The 22158-nt window shown below is 40.7% G+C and overlaps 1 protein-coding gene across 1 annotated transcript; it reads right to left on the bottom strand.

Moving 5' to 3' along the window:
- Nucleotides 1-1111: 1111 nt before the first annotated feature.
- On the bottom strand, nt 1112-2686 carry LOC148371199 (general transcription factor II-I repeat domain-containing protein 2-like). Its single transcript, XM_088327563.1, has 2 exons — nt 1318-2686; nt 1112-1212 (listed from the first exon to the last, which is right to left on the bottom strand). Exons 1-2 carry the CDS (start codon nt 2684-2686, stop codon nt 1112-1114), a joined length of 1470 nt encoding a protein of 489 aa, XP_088183689.1.
- Nucleotides 2687-22158: the final 19472 nt, after the last annotated feature.

Here is a 22158-nt window from a genome sequence, read left to right as displayed (position 1 = left end):
TCCTTATCGCGGGTAACCGCGGCTGCATCGCGTTTGACCGTGCTTACACGCAGTACACACGCTAATGCACGTGATAACACCGTGATACAGGCGCAGAACAAACGTGCTATGACCGTGCTCCGCCAGCGATTACCCGCTAAAATTTCGCGTCCAACCCGCGTGTAACCACGTCTTGGCCGCGGCCGTAGCACGTCCTAGCACGTTCGTACCGCGTCTTTACCTCGTGTGTACCACGTGTGCCGCCCGCGGTTACCCGTGGTCTAAAGTTTTGAGCAGCGCAAAACTTTTTCGCACGGCCAACCGCGTGTGAATTTCTTACCGCGTGTAAAGCACGGCTGTATCTCGTCTGTATCGCGATCTCAAAGCGTCCAACAGCGTCTGCTTCACGGGCAGAAATTTCTGGCCGTGATTCAGCCTCGATACGCCCGTGAAAGGCTGTGTGACCGGGCCTTTAGTGTTAATGTCTAAACTATTGCTTGGTGCCATGTTTATCCAATGTCCCCTGATCTATTTGAATTTACAAATCCCTAGTAGCTTGCTTTAATAATAAACATTCCCCAAATGGTATATATACAGTGATTCAAGTCTTTCTCTTGAAAGGGACATTGTGTATTTTACACTCGTTTTCAGTTGCACTTCACAATACAGCGACACTGATTGGTCAAGTATTACACAGTGTCCCTTTAAGGCAGGGGTCGGAACCTTTTTTGCTGGAAGATCCGAAAAAAAACAAATTTTAAAATCTAATCCTAGGAGAGCCATATATATATTTTAATACCAAAAACAGCTAAATGGAAGTAGCAAATCAACGAGTTTATAGTATAATAAGACAGAATTTATTTTGAACAACATTGTAAGTTAATAACAAAAACTAACAATTATTTATAATTATAACAATCAACTGGTCTGCAGGCTGAGGTTTTATTCATATCTGTCCATGTTTACTTGCCCGCTCAGCTTGTTCACCGCTGTCTGAGGCCCTCAGGTCAGCAATTTCTTATCTAAATCAAAGAAGACCTACAATATATATATTATAATAAGTCTCTGTTATAACATGTTATTCAAAATAAAATCAAAGGTATTTATTAATAAGAAAAGTACTTCTGACTTACTAGTAATGCGACTTTTGGTGTTGCATGGTTTTGCTGATGGCTTTGTAGTCCGGTTGATAGGTGGTAAGGTTCAGCTTCATGCAGGCGTTTAGGCTTCCATCTTTTAAACGTGATCGCAGGTTGGTTTTGATGTGTTTTAGCTGTGAGAACGACTGTTCGCATGCATACGTAGATCCAAACATGGTCAATACAGCAAGACTCACACGCTGAAGTGTTTTGTACGTGACGGGAAGCGCGATCCAGGTTTTGACAATCAGCTGGTCTGCGCGCTGAAGTCTGTCCATGTCTGTCCATTTGTGTTTGCCTGCCAGCTCTGCTTGTTCTCGTGCAAGGCTTTCCAAATCTTCATTCAGTGACTTGAACTTATTAACCCACATGTCTGTGGCCTTCAGGTCAGCAACTTCTACTTCAAAATCTCTGACAGAGACATTGGGGATGAAACTCAGCTTTACTTTTTCCAAATCACACTCGTGCGGATGAGTGATGAATTGAAAAAGAATAGTGTGCTCACGAAAGTCCCCAAAGCGTGCTTTGAATGACGTCAGGAGAGAAGATGTGAAAACTGCGAGCTGATGGAGATCAACATGTTCAGGGGAGTCACTTGCTGTGCACTCATCTTTAAATACTTTCAGTTTTTTAAAGTGTAGTAAACGACCAGTCTCAATATCCGCAGTAAAGATTTCCAGCTGGTTTTGAAATGCAAAGACTGCCTGTTGAAGGGATAAGACTGTATTTCCAATGCCTTGCATTTTCACATTGAGATGGTTCAGATGTCCAGTCATGTCCACAAGATAATAAAACTTGAGGAGCCACTCAGTGTCCGCTAGCTGGGGATACTCAATGCCTTTCATTTGAAGAAAAGTCCGTATTTCGCTCAGGCAAGCTGCAAAACAGCTAAGCACCTTCCCTCTTGACAGCCAACGCACATTACTGTGCAAAACAAGACCGGGATAATTATTCTCCACTTCATCCAACAGTGCTTTAAACTGGCGATCGTTTAAAGCTCGGGCAACAATAAAGTTGACCACCCGAATGACCAGTGACATCACGTCATCAAGCTGCTTGTCACACATTTGCGCACAAAGTGCCTCCTGATGTAGAATACAGTGGAAGCTGAGGATGGGTCTGTTCTCCTGCTCACGAAGCAGCGCTACAAATCCTCTGTTTTTCCCCACCATGCACGGAGCACCTTCGGTACACACAGAAATAAGTTTATCCATTGGTAGATTCTTTTCATTTGCAAACTCCATGAAAGACTTGAATAAATCCTCTCCTCTCGATGTCCCTTTCAGTGGCAAAACGGCAAGACTTTCCTCACGCAGCGAGTCACCGTCAACATAGCGTGCAATAATACTGAACTGGGATAAATGACTGACATCTGTTGATTCATCCAAAGCGAGGGAAAGAAACTCCGCTGCATTTATGTCATTCACTTGTTTTTTCTCCACTTGATTCGACATCATGATGGCACGATCGTGCACAGTTCTTGCTGAAAGAGGCATATCTTTTATCCGTTTGATTGGTTCATCTTTATCCCTTAAGTCGTCAAAAAGCTCGTTGGCCACATCAAGCATGAATGATTTGGCATAATCGCCATCTGTAAACGGCTTCCGAAAATATATACAAATTAAAATGTGTGTATTTTTTTTTTTTGACATGTTTTTTTCTGACTTTATTATTATTATTGATTGATTTGTTTCGTTCAGAAATTTTTAGAGAGCCAGATGCCATCATCAAAAGAGCCATATATGGCTCCCGAGCCATAGGTTCCTGACCCCTGCTTTAAGGCCTTAATACTGTATACAGGCAAATACAACAGCCAGTGCCAAAGTTCACTCCAATGCCCGCTGAACCATATCAGAAGCCGCAGCTTTCCTCGAGTGCTCGGCCATAATTCACCCATCACTGGATAATTGTGAGAAACGTTTGTCCTTGGTTACATCACTCGATTATGAGATGTACAAAAAAAAAGATATATAGAGTCGATGTAATGGATCAAATGAAGCATCAACTGGCAGCTCATGTTTAGGTCACTGGCCATGGTCCTGAAACCAGCATACCGTATAAGGAAAAATGAAGCGCAATTTCTTATCACCTCAGCCATTTGAAGTCAATCTCAGCTCCACAGATAAGATTTTATCTGGGAAATATTGGCGAGTCGGGGAGGGAAAACAAAAGCTTTTTACTGCAGCAGTGAAATCACCGCAGGTTGTTTGCAGCAGTTTTGTATCTCTACTCTAGTCTCAATTGGTGCAGCTTTGGCCGATTCAGACGGAATATAAGGAGTCAGCACTAAAGGTGTTCTGCAACTCTCACAGTGAAAAATAATCTGTTGCAAGATGGATTTTGTTCTAATTTGTATTTGGTTATGATGTAGTTGACTAGCCCCTTAGAGACTATTTAAATGCACAGTAGGTCATTGTTATTTAGTTAACCAAAATAGTCACTATTGTGCTTTTATATATTTCCCCAATTATCTTTATAATAGCAAACAAAGAAACTGTCACGGTTGCCCATTGTCCTCACTTGGGCCCACCCGTTTGGCGCCAGCTGCTGCTCGTTTCCTGATTGGCTTCCCTCCTATTTAAACTCAGTGCTCTCATTCACTCCTTGTCAGTCCGTCAACGAACTTGTGTATTTTGACTCTGTCCATTATCCGGTACAGATCGTGTCTGTTCTCGTAGTGTCCGGTATCTTGCTCTAGTCTCCACTATCCAGTATCGATTCCATCTGTCCTGCCCTGTCCGGTATCTTGCTGCTGTATCCAGTATTGATCCTGTCTGTCCTCTCCGGTTTCGATCTCGTCTGCCTCTGGCTTCATGTTTTCCCTTGCCTGACTTCTCTGTCTCACTTCTTCGGCACAGCGATCGCCGAATAACTGGGGTTTGTGTTCACGCGAATGACTGCCCCATCCCCGTAAAATAAAGCTTGTGTGAAAAACGTTGCGTGTCTGGGTCCACCGTCTGTTTGTGTTCTAACAGAAACAATAATGAACCGGAGATTAAATGGAGGGTTGTTAGTCAAATATATACAGTATCTGTATCTACTCTTCACTGCAGTGTTCTTTGCTAATTTGGATTGTATGCTAATTAGAAGGAGTGTCCAGCTAATATCATGGTCAAAAATCACCAAGAGAAACGTATACTGTTCAACTTTTTCTTTTTTATCATTGCTTATCTCTATTTATATTATTTATATGTATTGTTTATTATGATAGGCTGTTTGAGAGGTAAATCATACTTGCTCTCACATTTTTTGTCATACTCTCGCACTTGCACAATTCTCAGTTTTATTACAGACACAGTCATACCCATTCACAAAAACTACTATACTCTCTTACGCACACTATTACACTATCTAACACATACTATTATAATCTCATACACACACCCACACTGCCTCCCTCATACTACTATAATCTTATACACACACTATGATGCTTTCACTCACATATTACTATACTCTCTTGTGGTATGTGTTTTTAAAAGAGTAGTAGTATGTGTGAAAGGGTACAGTAGTGTGTATGAAAGTATAATATAAATTATGAGTGAGTAATGTAGTGTTGGTGCATGGGTATGACTGTGTCTGTATTAGAGTTGTGCATGTTTAGGACTATGATGTAATATGTAAGGGCAGATATGATTTACTTCTCATACGGCCTCTCATAGTATATCTATATTGAGTATTTTGAGGAGGTAATGACTCGTTAACCAATCGCCGTTTATAATGTAAGACATTCGTGCGGCTGTCAAATGGTTGGATCGGCCTATTGTTAGAACACTCGCTCACTTCATCTCGCTGACCCATTTACGGTTGAGTCGAAGTGAAGTGCTTAGTGTGGTGACTTTGATGGAGGGTAAGACACAAGGAATTGTCAATAAAATGTAAAGTTACAGGCCCTTTCTTGGAGACCAGTTTCTTTTTCCTCATTTATTAAAGGTGGGGTGTGTCATGTAAGGTGCTACACTGACGGATAGAAATAAGATAAAACCTGTGGGGATGAGCATGGCATCACTCTCGGGCATTTTTCAAACAATTTACTGAATCTTTTAGCAGTGCTTGAATGGCAGACACTCACACAACATTTTCATATTTCGCAATTATATCCTTCTTCAACACTATCATTGTTGTCATTGTTTTCCACTTTCCCTTCCCCATATCAATAACTCACAGGGATCACATTATTATAGACAGAAAAGGGAAATGTAACAAACAAAATTACAATAAATCTAGATGGGGACCTTACGGAACACTGATTGAAATGGAAGAAGAGATTGAGCCGGGCATTATAGCCACCTAAACTGTGTAATTGACCATCCATTTTCTCTTGGCATTATTTTCCCAGGTCAAAGTCCAGCGACCCACTTTTGAGTCCCGACCAACAAGTTGAGAAACACTGTTTTTTATATCGCTTTCTTGCTGTGCCAATCAAATAATGAAAACAGTAACATCCATTCATGTGTTAATCTAAATGTGTCATACCAGACACAAACCTTACTGCACATCACTGATTTGTATTGTATTCCTCTCCAAGCCCGCTCGATCCAAGACATACACACCCAAACAGTTGTTTTTCCTGCAGTTTTCTTCATTCAAAAGCTCTTTCCTTCCCTTGCACTATGTCATCCTAAAACGTAGTTAACCCCGAAGATACGCATGCATTATTAATCATGCAAAAGATGGGATGTTCGAGTTGGTATGTCTCCACTATAGACCCTGGCTTGGACCAATCGGTTGCCTCCAAGATGTCTTTGGGGAGCCCTGCGTTTGAACCACATATGGAGGGGGGAGGAGGGTACGTTTGTTGGAGAGAGAGAGAGAGAGAGAGAGAGAGAGAGAGAGAGAGAGAGAGAGAGAGAGAGAGAGAGAGAGAGAGAGAGAGAGAGAGAGAGAGAGAGGGTGGATGTAGTGTCGTTGCCTTTCAACTGCTGCGTCTCAATCCCGTTTTTTCCCACACGGTTGCCGGGGGAAGCTGCAACCAAAAGGCGGACCTTGGTGACACCCCATTAGCCTTTTTGACAGTCCTATGTGCAAGGTAGGCGCCCGTCAAAGTTGCTCATCACCGCGTCAAAGCTTTGGAGAATGTACGCTACTCGGTGCATGCCCATCTGCGGCGTTGTTTGTATTTCTCTCCTAACAGAGGTTCGGACAACCTGACGAGAAAGCTTTAAGGGAATGAAAATTGAAGTTGTAATTGGCCTTGAAAACCGCGTGCTCACGTCCCATCCCATTCAGTCCGTGCGTAACTGTTCTCTGACCGTGAACGCGCACTGCCTGTATGCGGATCGCGCTGCCGCTGCGTCGGAAGCCGGGAGGAGCCGCTGGGCGGTGCTCTTATGATTATTTGCACTGCATTGTACAGGAAAAGGGGTTCAAAATCTATCAGTTGAACGCCCCTGACTCGTGTATCCTTCAGAGGCGGTCCTAATAGCGGGATGCTGTATGATTGCGTTTGTTGTGAGTGAAACCGTTCCAATGCGACCTTTTAGCGCACGTTTGGGCAAAGCTCAGCACTTTGTATGCAGTTGGCTTCATAATTTGCGTTAGAAAGTGCCTTTGTAGTACGTTTCGCCTTTATTTTGTCTTTTTCAATCATGTTGCAACAAAAATCACATCACAAAATAAGCAAAACATAGATAAAAATTAAACAAACGGATGACAGGTTTAGGGCAGTGGCTTAAAAGAGACCTGTCCCCAAAATAACTTTGTATGCTTCTTATTTTGATCATTTAAAGAAACTATGTCTTCCATCATTATAACAATCATTTGTTGGTCAATTTAGAAATCATCACATTGTTTGGATAACAATGTATATTTTAGAGTCTCCGAGAGTTATTTTCTTTCATCTCTAACAACAATCAATCCATCCATCCATTTTCCGCAACGCTTATCCTCACTCAGGTTTTTGGGGTGCCGGAGCCCATCTCACACATCTTCAGGAAGTGGGCAGGGGGAACCCTGAACTGGTTGCTAGCCAGTCGCAGGGCACACAGAGATAGAGAATGACTCCCTTATTTACACCTAGGGACAATTTGGACCGGACAATCAATCTTTCTGCATGTTTTTGGGGAATTTTGGAGCAAACCGAAGTGCCCAGAGGAGACCCACATAGGCACGAGGAGAACATGCAAAATCCACACCCTGGACATCTGCACTGTGGCGCTAACCACTTAGACATCTTCTAACGGTAATTTGATGAGTAAAACCTAAAACAAATAGGCATTTTTTTCGTGAAACTTCTGAAATGGGATTGAACACAAACCAAATATTTGCGCTGCAGTGGTTGGATGAGAGGCGTGTCAGAAAAGTTCCATGATTGGAGTAAAAATAAAATACTGGACTGTCTCAGAAAATTAGAATATTGTGATAAAGTTCTTTATTTTCTGTAATGCAATTAAAAAAACAAAAATTTCATACATTCTGGATTCATTACACATCAACTGAACTATTTCAAGCCTTTTATTATTTGAATATTGCTGATTTTGGCTTACAGCTGAAAAAAACTCAAAAATCCTATCTCAAAATATTAGAATACTTCCTCAGACCAAGTAAAAAAAATAATTTTATAACAGCAAAACTAAATCAAACATTTGAAAATGTCCATTGATGCACTCAGTACTTGGTTGGGAATCCTTTTGCACGGATTACTGCATCAATCCGGCGTGGCATGGAGGCAATCAGCCTGTGGCATTGCTGAGGTGTTATTGATGCCCAGGATGCTTCGATAGCGGCCTTCAGCTCATTTGCATTTGTAGGTCTGGTGTCTTTCATCTTCTTCTTAACTATACCCCACAAATTCTCGATGGGGTTCAGGTCAGGGGAATTAGCAGGCCAATCAAGGACAGTGATGCCATGGTCAGTGCACCAGTTACTGGTGGTTTTGGCACTGTGGGCAGGTGCCAGATCATGCTGGAAAATGAAATACTCATCTCCATAGAGCTTTTCAGCAGATGGAAGCATGTAGTGCTCTAAAATCTCTTGGTACACAGTTGCATTTACTCTGGACTTGATGAAACACAGTGGACCAACACCAGCAGCTGACATGGCTCCCCAAACCATTGCTGACTGTGGGAACTTCACACTGGATTTCAAGCAACTTGGATTTTGCTCTTCTCCAGCCTTTCTCCAGACTCTGGCGCCTTGACTTCCAAATGAAATGCAAAACTTGCTTTCGTCTGAAAAGAGGACTTTGGACCACTCTGCAACTGTCCAGTGCTTCTTCTCCATAGCCCAAGTCAGACGCTTCTTCCGTTGTCTTGAGTTCAGAAGTGGCTTGACCATGGGAATACGGCTATTGTAGCCCATTTCCCGGACACGTCTGTGAACTGTGGCTTTTGATACCTTGACTCCAGCTTCAGCCCACTGTCTTTGAAGCTCCCTCAAATTCTGGAAGCGGCTCTTCTTCACAATTTTGTTAAGGCTGCGGTCATCTCTCTTGGTTGTGCAGCGTTTTCCGGCCACATTTTTCCCTTCCAATAGACTTTTTGTGGATATGCTTTGAAACTGCACTCTGTGAACAGCCTGCTCCTTGAGAAATTTCTTTTTGTGTCTTACCCTCCTGAAAGAGGGTATCAATGATGGTCCTCTGGACAGCAGTCAGATCAGCAGTCTTCCCCATACTTGTGATTTAGTTTACTGAACCAAGCTGAGTGTTTTTAAGGCTCAGGAAACCCTCGCAAGGTGTTTTGAGTTAATTAGATGATTCAGTTTATTAGTTGAATAGCCTACTTGTATACTTTTTCATGATATTCTAATATTTTGAGATAGGATTTTTGAGTTTTCTTAAGCTGAAAGCCAAATTCAGCAATATTAAAATAATAAAAGGCTTGAAATAGTTCAGTTGATGTGTAATGAATCCAGAATGTATGACATTTTTGTTTTTTTAATTGCATTACAGAAAATAAAGAACTTTATCACAATATTCTAATTTTCTGAGACAGTCCAGTATGTATATATCTTTTATGTGTACAACTAATTTTTCACATTATACGGTAATCCTTCAGTTTTTCTTGGAAGTTGCATTCTAAAAAGGTAGGTAAAATCTGCAAAGTACGCAACTTTATTTGTATATTTAAATACTCTCTTATACCATGAAATCAAATAACAAACCCCAGTTACAGGCTCAAGCCATTTTGTTAACAAACGAAGTACTTTACTTCATTAACACTTTTTTTCTGCCAATAACTTGTACTGTCAAATTATAATTTCAAAAATAATTTTGCTTCAATACAACTCTATAGCATATGAATAACCTAGATTTTATGTTGATAATATATGTGCATTATTTGCCCTCATGTAGGTTTTAGATGAGGGGATGGTGTCATAATAGTCAGTAGTTTGCAATAGTCTGGTCTGTGCATCCCTTTGAGACTCTTTGTGATTAAGGGCTATACATATAAACATGACTTGACTTGACTTGACTTGATTTTAAATGATTTCAAGACCCAACATATTTACTTCAAATGGTTTTTATTGTTTGATATGGAAAACTACTCATACCTTCTATAGTGGCTCGAGAAGTCCACATTTGTTGGTGATAGAAAGCATCTCCTATGTCTTTTGGCCCTGTCTGCAGGTGCTTTTGTCGAACGATAGTGTTTTGTTGACATGGCTATGAGAGTAACTTGAAATTGAAAAAGATTTCCAACTACAAAATTTAGGTTTTTTAAATGTTTTTCACATGCCTACAATTTAGAAAGCAATATTATTGATGCACAGGCAGACAAAAGCAGAAAAAAGGGGGCGGAGCGTGACTGTTTAGCCAATAAGAATGCAGAACACAATGTACGATTAAAATCTGCGAAACCACTTTCAGTAAACTAAGTTACAGTGAGAATATACCGTATATGTTTTCGTCATAATAAGTTTAAAATCCTGAAAATATTCTTTATTAGTTTTTTTTTTAACATTGTCACTCACAATCCACTGACCATTTGAAACCTACAGAGTCAAACCTACAGATAAAATGGTCTGGCTCAACTGAGGACTAATATACCAATCAGTTTGAAAAAAAATGGCTATAAATATTTAAATGTTTTGATAGAGCATGCAAATATCAAAAAGTTTTAAATAATGTGTTGATGCTAAAATTACTTGACATTATAGCTGACGCTAATTTCACTCACACAATTGGAAATGCTGTGCAAGCTATTTACCGGTAATTGAAATGCATAGCTAATTTAACTAAATAAAAGTCAACTACTTTTAGCTATAAGTATGTAGTAATGGATTTCGTGACTGTTCTTTTAAATTCTTTGTTTTTGGCCTTGTTTTTCGGACTCCTAACGTGAGTTTATGCACAATTTTCTCACCTGGGACCCATCAAATGCGAGTGCAACGTGACGAAACAGCCGGTGTAAGTCATGAAAACGGCGCCATCTTCACGGGGTGGGTGCATTTGTTGCGAGTGATGTCATGTCACGTTATTATGCAGTGCGGCATTGTCTTGATTTAAGATGTTTGAATTGTTCTAAGAAAACACACGAGTAAGGGCCCGGTCACACAGCCGTTTGCGTCTGAATCACGGCCAGAAATTTCTGCCTGTGAAGCAGACGCTGTTGGACGCTTTGAGATCGCCATACAGACGAGATACAGCAGTGCTTTACACGCGGTCGGAAATTCACACGCGGTTGGCCGCGCCAAAAAGTTTTGCGCTGCTCAAAACTTTAGACCACGTGTTAACCGCGGGCGGCACACGAGGTAATGACGCGGAAATGACGCGGAACAACGTGCTCTGGCCGCGGCCAGGGCGTGGTTACACATGGGTAGGACGCGAAATTTCAGCGGGTAATCGTGGGTGGAGCACGGTCATAGCATGTTCTGCGCCTGTATCGCGGTGTTATTATGTGAAATTAGTGTGTTACGCGTGTGACGGTCAAACGCCTTTCTCTGCGTATATACAGCGTGATTTGCCGAGGACACGTCAGTTGTGCTCGAGACGTCAAGGGGTGGACATGGATCCATGTCACCGTAGTGACCTCGTCTTAATCCATTTTTATTTCTTGACATTTCTTTTCATTTCATAACAAGATAATAAAATAAAAATGAAAAACTATTACAATAATAACATATTGGCTTCTTCGGTGCCATAGCTTGAAATCTTGATCTTCACGGGACTGTGTCTTGAGCGGTTATGATTTCTACAGCCCGGTGTTATGCCGAGAAATGCATCCCTGCCGAGATCTGCATCCCCTCGCTACTACAACCACTTTTACCTCGTTTTATCTCACTTTTAGGGAATGTAATGGCGAACATATAACCGAATCCACTTCGTCTTGCATTTGTTGGGAATGTAATACAATATAAACCATTCCGTCTTTGTTTTTGTTGTGAACGTAATCGAACGGTAATGCACACCATATATAAATCACTTTTGATAACTGCTATGCACTTGACCGTAAAGCTTATTATGCATAAATAAGCTTTATGGTAGAGTGCATAACAGTTTCAATACGAGCGATTTGAATAGAAAAAGGCAAAATAAACATGTTACCTGCTCAAAAGTGATTTGTATACGGCGTGCATTACCGTTTGATTACATTCGCAACAAATACAAAGACGGAATGGTTTAAGTTGTATTACATTCCCAACAAATGCAAGACGAAGTGGATTTGGTTATATGTTCGCCATTAAATTCCCTAAAAGTGATATAAAAGTGAGATAAAACGAGGTAAAAGTGGTTGTAGTAGCGAGGGGGATGCAAATCTCGGCAAGGATTCATTTCTCTGCATAATGCCGGCTTGGCAGCTTTTATACCCGTGGTCCACACGAGAAAATGACGCGGAAATGACGCGATGTGGAAGCGGAACAGTCGCCGGCGTCTGTTTTGCGGGCATACCACCGATGAACAGCGGGTTGGCCAATTTTGCGAATTTTCCATCGCGGGCAACCACGGGCAAAAAAAAAAAACGCAAAATTTTACCCGCGATACAGACGCAAACGGCTGTGTGACCGGGCCCTAAGCCGCACTAATGTTGGATGCGTGTTGCGTTATTTATTGTACCGGTACTTCTAAGTGTTTGAAATTGCTCCACAAATTTGCACAAATGGATCGGTAATTGGTAAAACTCGGACTTTAAACACTAAAAAACACTATTGGTCATGTGAATGAAAAAAAATTATTAGAGTTACTGGTTAATCATTTTACAAAGTAAATAAATTACCCCCTGGATAATTGACACCCAGAAGTAATACGTTACTCTGAAAGTTACTACCTTGTTACAAATTACTGTATATAATCCCATTGAAGCCGACATCCTAAAACTACTTTGAAATAGCCACAAAGTAAAAAAAAAAAAAAAAAAATTGAAGAAAACATGTACCTCAACTTGTGTAGGTGGTGAACCCTTCACTCTGCAATCTTCAGAACTTGTAAACCAACACTTAGCTGAGACACTGCATATCAATTTTGTATCCAATCTTCAAACCATTAGAACATTTTTTCTGCATGTCTGGGTTCCGTCCATTATGTTTTCTTTTTCTCCAGGTATGTTGTATTGCAAAAATTAAATACATATGAAAGGACCAAAAATTAGCGGACGTTTACCGTAATTTCTGAGATCACTTTTGCCCCATTGATTTAATTGTTCCTGTATAAGCCAAACCTCCTTCCCAAGCACTGCCCACCTTTCACTAGTGGTGACACACAATCAAATATATGCATTTAAGATGACAACCCTCATTTCAAGTCAAGTCAAGTCAAGTCATTTTTATTTGTATAGCCCTAAATCACGAAGAGTCTCAAAGGGCTTCACAGATTATTACACTATATTACACAGACTATTTTTCAGCCGACGTGAAGAGTAGGTTATTCATATGCTATGGAGTAGAAGTGAGTTTTAAGCTTAGATTTAAACATTTCCACTGAGGTTGCAGATCGGATCTCAGGGGGAAAAGCATTCCACAGCACCGGTGCCCGGATGGAGAACGCTCTCGAACCAGCAGAAGACTTCTTTGCTCTTGGGATCACCAGAAGACCGGCGCTCTCAGATCGTAGGCTTCGGACCGGGACATAGGGGGAAATCAGATCTGAAAGATAAGAAGGAGCAAGTCCATGTATGATTTTGTATAATACTAAGAGAACCTTGAAATCACATCTAAGGCTAACTGGGAGCCAATGCAGGTTAGCCAAAATCAGGTTTATGTGATCGTACTTTTTTGTCCTAGTTAAAAGCCTCGCTGCGGCATTTTGTACCAGCTGAAGAGACTTGATTCTAGACTTCGGGAGACCAGAGAGTAGTGCATTACAGTAATCGAGACGGGAGGTAACAAACGCATGAATTATAATTTCCGCATCTGACTGAGAAAGTATTGAACGGATTTTAGCAATGTTACGAAGATGGAAGAAAGCGGTTCTAGTAATTTTCTTTACATGCGTTTCAAAGGATAGATCAGGGTCAAATATGACACCTAAATTTTTAACTGAGTCACTCTGTGTGATGTGACATTTGTCAATGTTCACAGCAGTTTTTGAGAATAAGTCGCGGCATTTAGATGGACCAATGACTAGCATTTCTGTCTTTTCAGAGTTAAGACGCAAAAAATGGAGTGAAATCCACTCTTTTATCTCAAGGAGGCAGGCCTCCAATTTTCCACAGTTTAGTGTGGGAGATTCCTCCAACGGAAGATATAGTTGAGTGTCGTCTGCGTAGCAGTGGAAGCTGATATTGTACTTGCGAAAAATATCACCTAATGGAAGCATGTAAATTCTGAAAAGAAGGGGGCCAAGCACTGAACCCTGCGGAACACCACAGGTAACATTAAAGGGCTCAGATGTCATTTCGCTATATTTAACACAGTGCGTCCTATCTGAGAGGTAGGATCTGAACCACGAGAGGACGGTTCCTGAGAGACCAATCTATTTTTCCAACCGTTCTAGTAGGAAATTGTGGTGCACTGTGTCAAAAGTAGCACTAAGATCCAGCAGCAGCAGAAGTGATGAAGCGCCAGAATCCATTGCCAGTAGGAGATAATTTTTTACCTTGATCAGAGCTGTCTCAGTAGAGTGGTTAGCCCTGAATCCTGATTGCATTGATTCAAAAAGGTTATTCTCGGATATGAAATCATTCAGCTGCTGTGCCACTACTTTTTCAAGTACTTTAGAAAGGAAAGGTATGTTTGACACAGGTCTATAATGACATAAGATTTCTGGATCTAGGTTGGGGACTTAAAAGCTGCTGGAACTACACCTGAGGAGAGTGATATGTTTATAATATTTAGAACTGAAGGTCCAAGGACGCCAAAAAGACTTTTAATCAGTGAACCTGGGAGCGGGTCGAACTGGCAAGTTGTCGGTTTGGCCGCATTCACCACCTGTTTGAGATCATCAAGGGACAGTTCACTAAAACTGGACAATTTCCCTGGACAGCCACCCTGTCGTGCATCTGTAGATTTCAGCCCTTTAATATGTGTGGTATTAATAATGTCATTAGCAATTTCTTCCTGTATGCATTGAATCTTCTTCGTAAAGAAGACCATTAAGTCATGAGCAGAGTGCGTCGAATTATCTGCGCTAGTCTGTTGCCTTGTAAGCGATGCTACAGTGTCAAAAAGGACTTTGGGATTGTTCTTTTGAGACACAATCACCTTCGAAAGGTAGGCCGATTTTGCAGAGGCAAGGGCCGCTTTATACTTTAACAAGCTGTCACACCAGGTTTGATGGAAAAACTCAAGCTTGGTAGCGCGCCATTTTCTTTCCAATTTCCTGCATTCTTGTTTAAGGGTTCTAGTTTCATCAGTAAATCAAGGCGTGCGTCTTTTAGGACGTGATTTAAGCTTTATGGGCGCTATTGAATCCAGGACACTAGCCAGGGTAGTATTAAAGTCATTCATGAGTGAGTCAATCGAGCCATTGTATTAAGGAAAGGACGCAACTGCTCCAGGAAGGAGTTCAAAGAGCTCAGAAACTGTGCCAGTGCTTATATTGCGGCCGCTAAGTCCTTCAGCTTTTTTAGTACTACATTTAGGTAGCACCTCAAATGTAACTAAGTAATGATCCGAGATAACGGTAGTACATGGCAACACCATAATGTTTGAGGTTAAAACTCCTCGAGTCAGAACCAAGTCGAGCGTGTTTCCATCTTTATGGGTTGGCAAATCAACCAATCAACCAGTTGATTAAAACGAAATGCATCAATTAGAGACCGAAACGCAACAGTGGGTGAACTGAGTGGGGAGTTCATATGAATGTTAAAGTCCCCCATAATTATAATTTTGTCTGCATAGGTTACTAGTTCAGACAAAAGTTCAGCAAATTCGTCTAAGAAAGTAGTGTACTGCCCAGGTAGATAGTTACTACATAAAATTGACAATAAAGAGGACCGCATCACAAGAGCCTCAAACGCCTTGTAATTATTAGTGGTACGGGGATTAAATTTGAGCGTTTTTTTCAGAAATGAGCGCGACACCGCCACCCTTTTTCAACGTGCGTGCTACATGGCTATTCACGTAGTCTAGGTGAGAAGCATAATTTAGCGGTAATTACTCATCCGGGCGTAACCAAGTTTCACAAAGACCGATACAGTTAAGTTTATAATCACGAATAATGTTAACAAGTAAAGCTTTAGGAGCAAGCGATCGAATATTTAAAAGACCAAATTTTAGCTTTGCTGAATCATTTGACTTAAAGTCTTTGTAGAGATCGTCACAAGATGTCGCCGCTCGTGAGCGTTGATTTTAAAGCGTCGGTTGTCCGGCGAGGAATGAACGACGACAACGGCGCCGTAAAGACAGAAAACAGAAGCGTGGTTGGCGTGCGGGTAAATGTGTGAAGCGTGCGAAGTCGAAGGAGCAAGAAGGACGCGAGGATGTGACTAATTCGTAGTTACCTTTATTGTATTTAGTTGTATTGTGCATACCCTTCTTAACTGTTGCTATTGAGTCATTAGATATACGTTATATTGTGAGCGAAGGAGTAACAGATAAAGATCAACGGATGTCGCAATTTAAAGCACCGTGTTGTAATGACAGTCGGGTTGCAAAGTTTTATGAATAGCTCGTTACAGGGAAAAGTATTTGCGTTCAAGGAAAGTGTCCATTGACTGCTAAAAAAGTTTTAGGAGAGCTGTTCATTGAAAATATGGTTCAAGACTGTTTTTAAATAGGTAGCAGCAATTATGTATGTTTATTAAGATTTCAACTCTGAAGTACCTTTGAACAAGTTTACCGTGATGTTGGTAGGGCTTTAACAAAATATCCAGACATCTTAACAAGAATGATTTCAACGAGAAACACATATAAAAAGAATGTCGAACTAGCAAACTAACACAATCAAGGTATCAATATGCACAAACCACTCTACGATATGACTTTGAAAGATGATCAAATGACTTGAACAAGACTTTAAATTAGAATTGGATTCTTTAGAGTTGTTTTTTTTTCATCGATAACAGCATAGTGACCATTGTTAATGAGATTACACATTGCTCTGCAGTATAAACTCATAATAAAGACTTAAAAAGGGAAAAATGAGATAAGAAAAAAATAACGTCAAGATAAATAGGCAACGATATTTACAAGGTAGTGGTTGATAATTGGCCTAAATTGTAAGTACAAGAGCTTGACTTTACCAAGACATTTGAAAGACTATAAAAGACATTTGAGCTGCTTTACTGATTTGTCGATCTGCTTTACCAAGACAACCTTAAAAAGTGGTTTAAATTGTTTCACCATGACATTCACAGAGCTAACAAAAACTACAAATCATCTGTAGTTTATTGCACCAGTTTATAGCAAGTTACAAAATATAATAATAATTTGCAATTTCAATTGCTTTACTTTTACACTCCATCCATTATACAAATGAAATTCTTTATGAGTATTTTGCCACCAACAACAAGATAGCCCAGTCAAATCTGCTAAATTTAATTTAGTGTATGGTTTAGCGCAGACCTGGGCACTCCGGTCCTGGAGGGCCGTATGTTCTGCATGATTTTTGAGGTTTCTCTGATCCAATACAGGTGATTCCAATCACCAGTATCGCTAACGAGCACTTGCTAGCTTGCTAACGAGGTTATAATTTGTATCACCTGAGTTAAAGAAGAGCAAACTTCAAAATCTGGCAAGGACGTATGGCCCTCCAGGACCGGAGTGCCCATGAATCATACGCTAAACTTTAGCGTATGATTCATGCTAATTCTTGTTTTTGTTGATATCCTGGGTCCGTTACAATGTCTTGTGGTAATAGTACTGTTTTGGCATGGCGGCTGGGTGGTTAACGCGCAGCCACACAGTGCGGAGATCCAGGGTTCTAGTCCAACTACCGCAGCCTCCCCATGCAGAGTTTGCATGTCAGATTAATTGGCCGGTCCAATTATCCCTAGGAGTGAATGAGCGAGTGAGTTTTCTGTCTCAGTGTGGCCTGCGACTGGCTGGCAACCAGTTCAGGGTGTCCCGTGCCCACTGCCAGAATATGACGACAGGTGGTCCCTGAGTGGAAAGCGGTGACTTTTCAACCTTGAAACCGATTTTTGTTTCCTCAAAGAGAGGCAGGGGGGTCAGCATACAGACTTTTGTTGTGATCCCCCTAAAACATACAGTATCTGCATTTTGTGTGCAACAACAAATCTACAGAACAGTTTGAGTAATAACAACAAGTACAATTAGACGGTATTAAAAGACCCATCCTGATGGTTATTATCGCAAACACAGAATCAGAAGAATATTTCAAGCGATATTGTGTAATATTTGACCACTAGATGTCGCTATTTTGTACATTACAACCAAAAGTGAGTGCTACAAAGCAAAAGAAAGACTACAAACTCAAAGTGACCAAACCGCTCCATTTTATTTCTATTTTTTCCAGCCTTTCATAAGCTTTTTGGTTTTGGGGGGTACCCGTAGCAGCTAGATGGCGGACAATCATGTCAGCAACCTCTAGGTGAGGCTCATGATTTGTAAAATTATTACATACTTCTTGAGCTATGAGTATTTAAAAACATGTCTGTTTACATGATAGTTCATGTATTTGTGCTTGTTATTCAAATCAATATTCATTTATTTTAATTAAGTTGGTTTTCCCCCTGGTGTGTGTTAAATAATACACAGTGTTTTTAGCAATGTTAGTAGAAGTACCTTGGTTCAGCAATAAACAGGTGTTATCTGATACTCATTCACTGTCTTTGCCGGCAAAACACATCAAAGATGTAAAGGAATTTTATTTTTGATTTTGGAGGGAATAAAATACCAAGCTGACATGGGAACAAGGGTGAACGCCTGGTTCCATTAAGCAATACCTTTCATGTTTTTAGAGAGGGGTCGTTCCCACATTTTCACATTATTCAAAGACTATTATCAAAGAGTTTTATATGTTGCATCATTGCCACTCCTCTGCATTTTGCCAAATGACTAAAAAAGTACATTGCATCAGGAAAAAAAGATGAAGGCTCCAACAAAAATTAATAACTATTTTTATTATAGTGCATAACGCATTGTAAAAAGAAAGGTTGCTGATAAGTTTATAGTTTAGTAGACACTAAAAGAGAAAAGACATAAATGGATTTTGAAGTTGCAAAAAAGAACACGAGAGGACCGTACAAAACCCTCAGATAAGAAAATCCGTCTCATTCTGAAAGCCCTTCCTTCAGAGCTTTATTTTTCGTGATTATTCTAGGTTACAAAAAGCAGATTCGTCCTAAAGGGTGTGGAGATCAAAGATCAGCAACATTGTTGGCCAATAGGGACAATTATGTAAACAGAGCAGTTCAGTCCCCCAGTTAATATTTATAGATAGAGGTCCCTTATTAGGACGGACGGGCAGACAACTAGACAGGCAGACAGTCAGGTAGGTAGGTAGGTAGGTAGGTAGGTAGGTAAGTAGGCAGGGTGGTTGGTTGCTTAGTTTGTTGGTTGGAGAGATAGATAGATAGGTGGATAGAAAATAAAATGCCTTTTTTAAACAAAGTACAAACACAAGTATTTAAAAACAGCAACTAGTTATGTGCCAGTCAGTTAATCAACATTGTATACAATGCCTTTTAAGCAAGGTAGTGAAAACTGTGTTTTGTTGTTTCGTCTTTTGGTAATTTATTGCGGTGTTGCAGTTTTGGTCTGTCGGCTGTGGGTCACACATTGTTAAATATAGTTGTTTTCGAACATAAACTGAGAAATGGTGAGGCATCAAATTGCTTATTGCTTTATCCATGCAAGCATTCCAATGCAGAACCTAAAGATACAATTCTTCTTCCTCATGGCAGTCAAACAAGAGCACACTACTTAATCTTATGGAAATAACCGTCATGGGAACGAAAGCGAACAGCGTGTGTAGGCATAATTATTACCCATGAAAACAACGAGGATTTACAAAACAGTGGAGCGGGGCCTCTCCTGGGATGCTCCTGCATGTCGCGAGCACGATTTTGTCGCTTCCTTAGTAAATACGCAGAAATGCAGCATATTATGGATTTTTCTGCCGGTCCCTGGCGTAATAAATTCAAAGTTTTTCTCCAGTGATATCTCAGAGAACACACGGATCGTTCGCCCGTTTCGCTCGATCCCAGCCGATAGCCACCCAAGGGTCAGCCGATAAAGCGAGTTGCTTCGACACAAATGCGAAAATAAACTGTTTTGAGAGGGGAACATGGGGTTACAGGCGTTCAAAGGCGGACTCACTCCAATGGCAAAGGGGGGAATGATATTATGCATAAGTGCATAAGAGACGAGGAGGCTGGGAACATGGAAACCTCTTTTTACGTCAACCCTCATAGGTTACAGCAATTAAGCAGGTCATTGAGGACCATAAATGCCACACAAATACATTTTAGAAAACAAGTACATAAAAAAAAAAAAAAACTCTTGAAATGTAATTTACTCATTCAATATCAAAACGGATATATACGTTTTCGGAAGCATTGTACCTGTGTGCCAAAACTTAAAAGTATGTATTGCTTGTTTTACTCCTCATCAGTAAGTATTCAGCCTCTGAGAATTATTTCAGTATGATAAATAAACCATTTGACGGCAGGAGTGATTTTGATCATATCTTTGTCCACACGTTGGGGAAGCCCACCTTCCTAGTGTTGCTTACTTTTTTCAGTGAATGAGTGAGTATAGGCAATCTTTTATGCGTGTAGGCGTAGTAACGCAGTGTGATAGTCGTGGTGCGATATTGACAAATTGTAACAGGCAGTTGACTCCTCTACAAAAAAAGGCCCCTCATCATCATCTGGTCAGAGATTTAAGACGTTTCATGCACGTCAACATGAACACAGTCGCCTAAGGGAACACGATCGCCATGTTGACTGAAAGTTCATGCATCGTTCATGCATAGTTTATGCATCGGTTTGGTGTTCTTGCACTTAAAAGTCATTTTGAAAGCTAAGTGCCCTCTTTTTCATGGACATGATAGCAAAAAACAAACAAACAAAAAAACAACTGTTGGAAATGCATATTTCACAAAAAGCATTTTCTCTGGGAAACAAGTTATTTCAAGAAATTAAACGACGTGCAACTGTTGCTAACTAAACATTGGTAAAAGAAGCATATGTTTCTCTAATGCAGTGGTTCCCAAAGTGGGCAGAGGCAAGTTTTAATAAAAGCACAAGCCAATAAACACAAATCAAAGTTTGCAAGCACCGCACTATGCCACACCCACCGTGTGAGCTTATTGAGTGTCATGGCGGACTCGGTAAACATAGTCCCAGAGCCAATGAACGGGAAGGAAACGAAGCTTGTGCCAAAGAAGGGCGCCACATCTCTTCTTTGGAGCTCTTTTGGTTTTGACGAAGCGAACGTGGAACAGAAGAAAACGCCTGTTGCAGAATTTACTTTCGCATAGTCGCTAGGTCCACAGGAAACACAAGTCATTTGTACCAGCACCTTAAAAATGATCACGGCATGTAAAAAGGATAGCAAGTAAAAGATGAAGAAGGTGCATGAAGTAAACAAACCTTCATCAAAGCTGCATTTGCGCCCTTCACGTCGTACGAAAAAGTTTGCTAAGGCACAACGAAATAACCAATGCTGTGACTAGCTAAAATGTCTAATAGTGTCCAACCCCAAAACTGCATTATCGATTAGAGGTAACACTTTTTATTTATGCAAGTTAATAAGTGAAATGTTAGAATAAGAGTAATAAATAGTTGTAGCAGTAGTAGGACACTGGGGAGCCAAGGAGGTGTCAGCCTGCAAAAGTTTGGGAACCATTGTTCTAATGTAAGATGAGGGTTGAAGGTTTCTTTTGGTATGTCCTTTGCCTGTTTAACTTCAGGACTAGACTAAAATTTGATAAAAATGAATGACTTCAAGAAACTTAAACTTAAACACAATATTCATACTAGATACATTCCACAGAGATTGTCATGTTTTTTACCGTGGAGTACAATATCAAATAAAAGAGGCAAGGCAGTCTATAGTGCACATCCGTCTCAAAACTTTTACACAGATTAGTTGGATCTAAAACCCTCTCAAGCTGTTAGCAGTTAAGTAAGAGCTACTGGAAAGCGATTCCATTGAATTAGTTGGGTATTATCATAGGGAGTCCATTGTCATACAATACTCCTTCAAGGCGAAGGTGGGTTATGGGTGAGCCGGTAGACGAGTCTAGGGGGGTCTTGGGTGAGACCTAATGGAGTGGATGAGCAATGGCTGTCGATGAGTCACGGTCAATAGCTGTCCTTTGATGGATGGAAGAAGCAGTGGGAAGGGTGACGGTAGGAGGGGGGTGAATTGTAAATGCTAGGCTTCGTCACAAGCTTGGCAGCCTGTTATTGTCTCCCAGCATGACGCCAAACGTCTTCTCTTCTTTACCCGTCCTCCTACCTCCCCGTGTCTATTCTGTCCTGCATTCGACATCTCGTCTTCTTTCTTCTCTCTGTGTCACCAGGACGCCTTCATTTAACAATTACAGGATTTTTACTTGAAAATGCTTGAATTCTAATGTGTTTCCAAGGTTTTAAAAGTTCTTGACTTTTGGGTGAAATGTTTGTGAATGCTTGAAATTGTTGCGATATATCTTGGCATAGATCGTGGGCCTCATGCCCTGCATGGTTTTGGAAGTTTCTATCCTTCAAAAGTGGCAGAAGCTTGTTAACAATCCTAATGATTGTGATAA

This window comes from Urocampus carinirostris, chromosome 2 (genome assembly GCF_059441175.1).
Source record: "Urocampus carinirostris isolate Australia breed hairy pipefish chromosome 2, RoL_Ucar_1.0, whole genome shotgun sequence".
In the NCBI taxonomy this organism is placed as follows: Eukaryota; Metazoa; Chordata; class Actinopteri; order Syngnathiformes; family Syngnathidae; genus Urocampus; species Urocampus carinirostris.
Note: the sequence above shows the minus strand (reverse complement) of the source record. Positions and strands in the feature narration are given on the sequence as shown.